The sequence below is a fragment of the Montipora capricornis genome, chromosome 10 (genome assembly GCF_036669925.1).
Source record: "Montipora capricornis isolate CH-2021 chromosome 10, ASM3666992v2, whole genome shotgun sequence".
Taxonomy (NCBI): Eukaryota; Metazoa; Cnidaria; class Anthozoa; order Scleractinia; family Acroporidae; genus Montipora; species Montipora capricornis.
The window spans coordinates 53,608,489-53,615,988 of NC_090892.1; the positions used below are offsets into that span (position 1 = coordinate 53,608,489).

General features: G+C 40.0%; 1 protein-coding gene across 1 annotated transcript; it reads left to right on the forward strand.

The window, feature by feature from the left end:
- Positions 1–3,760: 3,760 nt before the first annotated feature.
- LOC138021396 (neurexin-4-like) lies at positions 3,761–7,141 on the forward strand. Its single transcript, XM_068868259.1, has 2 exons — positions 3,761–4,133; positions 6,187–7,141. The coding sequence occupies exons 1-2, from the start codon at positions 3,809–3,811 to the stop codon at positions 6,819–6,821; spliced, it is 960 nt and encodes a 319-aa protein (XP_068724360.1). The 5' UTR covers positions 3,761–3,808; the 3' UTR covers positions 6,822–7,141.
- Positions 7,142–7,500: the final 359 nt, after the last annotated feature.

Here is a 7,500-nt window from a genome sequence, read left to right on the forward strand (position 1 = left end):
TGATATTATCCTATACGGATAACTTGATCCGACATTGTCCTATTTTTAGTGGGTAGTGCTAACTGTTTATTACATTGAACTCAAAGCTCAATGAATGAGTTGCCAGTAATTGGATCCCTGCTTTACACCCAAAGCGTTGTGGAACCGCCAGCGGGCAAACATTGCAAATCACCATGAGAAAATGTATAGGTAGGTAAAGTCTACTACGAGCCTAGAAGGCCCATCAGGCCGGCGCTTATCTCCCGTTTCTGTAGCATGAAACGACTAGGAGTATTTCTACTCCCCCCTGGATGGGATGCCAGTCCATCGCAGGGTTACCCTTAGCATTAGATTCGGCGGTACTCATTTATACACCTGGGTGGAGAGAGACACCGTGAGAGTAATGTGTCTTGTTCAAGAACACAACACAATGTTGAAACTTATTCGACGTCCAGAAAACGGTTTTGGAGCGAGACCAACGCTTGTTTCGACACAGTTTTATCAGAAATCGATTTGGGCAATGTTGATAGGTGAGAATGCAAGTGTACGTTTTATACCTACTTTTGTAATATTTCGAGGATATAACAAGATGTCAATTTCACCGTCACAACCATACGCGAGCAAGTTTAAGATTTCCGAGTAAATTTTATCTCATAATTCACGGTTATTAAAACAAAAACCTACACTTGCCATGTATCAAGATTGTCCAAATCGAGGTCTGATAAAATTGCGTCGAAAAAAGTATTGATCTCTCTCCAAAATCGGTATTTGGACGTCGAAATTAGTTTCCGCCATACATTTTCTTACAGTGACCTGCAATGTTTGCACCCCTGGCGATCCCAGAACCCTTTGCAAATAAAGAGGGATCCGATTACTAGCAAATTAGGGCAGATTTGGATGAAGTCGGTAAATAGCTCATATCCAATCCACGTAGCCTACTAGCAAATCCACATTTACTATCATAGATAGAAGCCAGCGCGAATTGGACTATCATATTACCAAAAATATCAGCAACTTGGCAAAATCATCTCGATTTTATTAGTAACACGACAGGAAACAAACTAAGCCTTCTCATGCAGACATATGAAATCATTTCAGTTTACCGTTGAGAGGCTGGACGTCGGATGTTTTTTACTATTAGCATGTTATTTTCATTCGACTTTGCTGGTCTGCAGGGGTAATGTAACTTTACGATCAGCTATAAGCTCTACAGAACACTGAAAGCAGAGTGTATAATCCTAGATTTACACCTCGTGCATCATCCACTGAGGCCTTCCATAAACTTGGATGGAAGCTGCTCTCAAGAAGACCTGCTGAATACTGACAGCTATTTTCGCGTTGAAGAGCTCGAAAAATCGTTCACACACTTTTTAGCATTGTATTTCATTGACCCTATCATGATTATAACACCAAGTCAATTGCCAATTCTAACAGGATAACACTAGTAACATCGTTTTAAATTGGGACTTGGTTCTGAACTTCGAGAACCTTTGCTTCATTTGGGTGCTTCTAAAACGAAGACCCAAGAACGAAGACCTGAGACCTAAGACCCATTGATCTAAAACGAAGACCTATTGATCAAAAACGAAGACCCATTATCTAAAACGAAGATCTACCCTAAAAAGTGTCAAAACCGGATGGCAAACAGCTTATGGCTGGTCAATGGTGACTTGCGGGATACAACGACCCGCGGGATATAACGACCCGTTAGATTGGCGCGACGTTACGCCATTTTAAAACTAGGGTCAAGGAACATCTGTTGAATGACAATAATACTCATGTACAAAAACACCTATTTTAAACAAAAATGCACTCCTAGTTGTTTTACGATCATAGACTCAAATAGAGACGCTGATAGTCTTGAGTTGAAAGAAACTATCTATATTTCACGTTTAAAGCAAGCCAGAACTAAATGGTCAGTTACAGCATGGTAATATTTTTTGTTTTTTGCAAAAAAACTATTTAACACTTGTGCATGCACAAATTGGTATCATTTTTCGGATATAACCGTCATTGTAACCAAATTTTAAATCTTAACGTTCTCCAGTTGTAACGTATATAAGAGATTAGAGAAGACAGGTTTGTAGATTAAATTAATTAAACTGCTGATGGCGTAAGTAATGCCGAAACATGTCTTTAAAACGTTGGTTCGTGTGTGTTAAATTTAAAGATATATTTATATTTGTTATTGTAGTTCGGCTATTTGCAATTTTTTTTAGGGTTCCTCATGAGATTTCTATATCATCAACATTATCATCATCATCATCATCATCATCATCATCATCATCATCATCATCAATTGTCAACTAGCAGAAAAGCCATTCTTAATTACGGGAACAATTTCAAATAAAGGCGTTTTTATGAGTTGCCTTGATATGCAACCAAGTATCCCGCACAAAATCGACACAAAAGTCGTGATGGGAGAGATGTACCTTGATTGCAAACAAGCCAGCAGATCGAAAAGTCCAGCGGTAAAGCTATCTCGCAGGACAAACATGATTTTCTCGTTCGAACTTTATTTGTAATATATATCGTACAGTAAATTTGAGGTGCGGCATTCGGAAGCCCGAACTAGTTTATTTTTGAAGAGCCGAGTGATCAAAAGACAGGTTAATTTACATATGTCAGACAGGGCATCCAACGACAATTTTCGGAAAATATCTGTTCGGGAGACGATTTTTTATCTAGAATTTTCGGTACAGTTGCTGTAAAATGTCTTGCTTGCCTGCCTCTCCTAGGATTTTCGAACATCTACAAAATGGTATAATTGCCCCTTTTTAACTGATTTTTACCCTAAAAAGGTCACCTAGAATTTTTGGGAGCCTTTTTTCTGGCTAGACTTTCAGCTAGGAAATGCGAACAGATGAAAAAAATTTAGGGGATAAAAATATGCCTATATCTGCCGTTTAAATACCAAAATACGCTTAACAATGCTATGTTTAATATAAGTGCTTTTGAACTATGTTCTCGTTGGGTGCCCCTGAGGTAGTGAAAGGTGCGGCTGCATGTGCTGGCGTCGCTATTGTTGCTTGCAGAAAAAGTGATCCGACGAGATTGTGCAAAAAAAATGAAACCGCTTGCCAGTGTAGGCGACGTGAAAAAGATACCTCTTATCGAGCGTCGCACCCGTAGTTAGCATCTATGGTGAAGACAATAATTAAATAAAGAAACCTTTCTCCCCAAGTGTGTCATGGGACGCCAAGGCCGTCAATACCCTTTCCTAGATCCCTTTCTACAGCTGAGGACGAAAACGTTCTCCTGCTCGTTGAATTTGCAAGTAAGGACAAGGTTTCTTTTTGGCCAGGAATGGAGTAGAATTAAAACAGAAAAGAAAAAAACAGATCTCTAGAGAGTCGGTTCTGACTTTCAAAGCTGCGCTGTTACTTAGACATTTCATCTTGTTGGACAGGTATTGACCATTGGCTTAGGGGTAAGCATATTCCTAGGTTGAAGCTGTACAGAGACTTATTACCCTTGGAAAGCAATAATCATATTTTCACAGTGGTTGAACCTTTCTTTTTTCCATGCTTAATTAACCAACGACTCCGGCAACCTTATGTCAACTGAGGTGCGCTTCCGAATAGTTTAAAAGCAAATTAAGGAGGCAATATCTTCGAACAACATCTGGCCTTCATTATTTCAGTCCTCATTTTAATTAATTCCCTGGCAGATTTTGATAGATTTTGTCAAGGAGGATGACAGCATTTGGCAGACTTATCATTAAGAGACTAAAAAGAAACGTTATGAACGATAAGAAACGTGCAGGTGCTGATGACCAAAGTGCAGGAAAGAAAACAACAGAACCGTTCGTTCTGAACTGCTATCCAAAATGTATCAAATCCACATTTCTCTCATATTGTTTTGCACTCAGCTTAGAGGGTTGGCTGTGCTGGCAGACGCACACTGCCGCGAATCAAGAAGTGAAGGAGGAGTCGCCCTTCTGAAAGCAACTTACCACTCCAAAGTTGTAGAGAGCTTTTCTGACTGCGTTAACGAGTGTATCAACGATCCGCCATGCATGAGCATCAACTTTTGGTGGTACACCAAGAAATGTGATTTGAACAACAAAAGAAAGGAAAACAATTGTCCCGCTTGTCTCGTGACTGAACCATACTCAACGTACATGGGGATGGTGAAACCCCCTGGAAACAAAGGTAAATGAATCTTCAATGTCGTTGTTACAAGCATCTAAATAAACTCTAATCGTCCCCGGGTGAAAATGAGCTCAGAGGGCTAAAATTGGCATCAAAGGATTGTTCTACGTTGAACTTTGTATTCTGTGTCTTTCGATTTTCCCATAGTCTTCTCTCTTTCTCTACATGTAAGAATATTTTGCCGATCGCGAGTAGCTTCATTGTTGATCTGATTTTGGCAATTAATATTCTACTGATAAAAGAAGGCAAGAATTAGTTTGGTTTTCAAGAAGAAGATTAAAAAGAAAAGTAATAGTTGCTTGTAATTTTAATTTGGCGACACTAATTTTTCTGAACTCGACATTCCGCTTGTCTACAAGCATTGATTATGATTTCATCATTTTCTTTTTCCAAATGTCATTATGGAAAATATTTAGAATCTTAGCAGTTTTTCTTTTCTTAATCTTTTATGAAGTTTAATTTTTTATTCCTTTGTTCCTATATAGTCGTATTTGACTTTCCAAATTGCTTGGTTGACATTATAAAATATCTTTTTCTTATCTTGGCAAACTGTATCCCATGTTGAAATTTTGACGATCCAGGAACTGAAGCTGTATGCCTTGAAGATAGTGACTATTTTTGGCGCCTTACATATCCTTTCAATTTTACCCGATGTGATCATAAGCTGGTACCCTATATGACTTTTGACGGATGCCGGGTTGACTTACAAAATAATCTTTACTGAACTTGTATGTTAATGAACACCGGTCGTGGGAGCATTCCTGTCAATCAGACAGTGGATGGAGTTCAGTGTAAAAGAGAGAAGTAGCAAATAAAACCGTTAGCAATGAAGCTGAGCATAGAAACTGTTGACACGTATAAAATACAAATACGGAAGGTAGATACTGTGACTACTAGTATCTATGTTGCCGGTAATGATCCGTTCGCATGTTGAATCCGTTTTTACCTACAATCCGGGTCAAAAGACTTTGCGACACTTGACAAATTTGGGTGAAAACTTGAGAATTAAGTGTCCATGCTCCTATCGTTATATGAGCAACGTGTGTTCTTCTTTCGCCGTCTTTTTCGCCCTTATTTCCCCCCCCCCCCCCCAATCCTCTCCTTCCTCCCAAGACACAGGCGTATTTTTGTTTTGGTAAGAATTAATGGCCGACATCTTGGATATATCAAGGATAACAGAGGCCTGAGGCCAGTCAAAAAAATTGCACTCAGTGAGAGGAGGACACTATGAAATGGTAGTGTCGTCTCAATCCTCTACCGGCTGTGTGCTTTCAAAATGCATGGCGGCCCATTACGAACTTTAGACCTTGAACAAGTGTCCTCCTGCCAAAAAACGCCTGCTCTGGGAGGCTACCCAAGACAATGTCCAAACTCTTTTGACCTGGATTGCGGGTTAAATTTGTGATCCTCATTTTAGCTAGGTTGACTACGCACTCAGATTGGGAAACTTTATTGGAGCCTAAATTAAGCCTAGAGAAAAATTAAGATTATGTTAGGATTATCAATTGACATATTATACAAAATTAAATAATGAAAAGAGTTGTGACATTACAAGAAGATGAGTTGAGATGAGAAAGACAGAGCTTGAGGTAAAGTATCGATGTTTCCATTGCCCGTTGGAGGGTTGATAGCTGCTTTAAACTAGGTAGAGTTCATAAAGGTAAAATAAGGATCACCAGTTTAACCTTGGAAAAACGGATTCAACCTGAGACCAGATCATTCAGTTTGACCGACAACATATGCACTATGACGTGAAAAGGTGGTCGGAAGAAATATCGTTTTTCAAATGGGGACCTGTAGTATATCCACTTTAGTGCGTCTTCAAAGACGAACTAAAGTGAATACTTCATCCAGACGCGTAATGCGGCTTGTGCCCGTCTTTATACTAGCCAAATTTAAGAGACGCAGAACAAAAATATTTGCCCAAGTTCGTCCCAGATGAATTATGCGTTTCTAGTATAAAAACCCGGCCAATATAAACACCTTTCCTTGAAAAAAAATTAAACGTTATGTTGCTTGGATGTAAACTCAACAAATGTGTTTCCTTGTAAAGGATACGCAAGCTCTTGCAGCGCATTGAAAAGGTTGGATCCAGCAGCAAAGAGTGGAGACTACATCATCGATCCTGATGGTGAAGGGAACTTAGCACCTTTTGACGTGATCTGTAACATGACTGACAAGAATGGAGCTGGTGTGACAGTCATCAGTCACGACAGTGAGAATAGAACATTGGTGGATGGGTGCGATGATCGTGGGTGTTACTCACGTGACATTAATTACACCGGAGTGAGTCTGTCCCAACTGGCCATGCTCACTAGAATCTCCTCACACTGCGAACAGTTCATCAAGTACGAATGTTATCTCTCTAAATTGCGGCTTGACCTGGGAAATGAAGCCTATGGATGGTGGGTATCCCGAGATTCAGACAAAATGATGTACTGGGGCGGAGCAACACCTGGAAGTGGGAAATGTGCATGCGGGATGAAAAAGTCATGTGCAGATAGCAAAAAAGTTTGTAACTGTGACAAAAATGACGCAACGTGGCGTGAGGACAGTGGTCCGCTTACTAACAAGTCCACTCTTCCAGTCAAACAGCTTAGATTTGGAGACGTTGGAACAAGGAACCAAGCCGATGATGAAAAAGGCTATCATACATTGGGGAAATTGAAGTGCTATGGCTTTGTTTGAAGCAATATTAAGGTGTCTAAAAATATACATCTAATGATAGCTTTCAGTTACAGACATGATCAAATGATGCCGAACAAGAGGCTACGGATAGCCTACACTTTATCATAGATTTTTTAGCCGATTTCCTTATTTCAGTGTTTTTCAATGTTGCAATATATTGGTCAGTACTTGCTATCGTTGTTTTGCTGTTTACTCTGATTTAAGCTCAGTCCGGCGTCGTTATCCCATACCTGTATTTCAGATGGCAGATGTAATGAAAACTATTACTAGTGTAACTAGCCGGGTGAGATGTGTTACCGAGTCATACGATAACCGGGTATTGCGCGAACGAAAACTTAAAACTCGTTTCCAATCACGCACACAATTCTTTCGTAGCCTACGTGTAGCCGTACTCTCCACCCGAAAGAAAAACGGGAGGAGGGAACGTCGTTCCCTGCTCCCGTTTTCTTTTCGGGGGGAGGGTAAGGCTACACGTAGGCTATTCTTTCGCGGTCTAATGGCCATCATGATCGCGTCTGATTAAAGACATGTCGAGTTTGCAGCAGAGTGACAGTAGACACTCTTATGCCGGTACTAATATATAGATTAATTATGTCATTTTCTTCGCTGCCCAACTAGTGAATTCCAAGGCTAATTTCACCCAAAAAACCGACTGATCGCATGAATCACGAAGGGATGA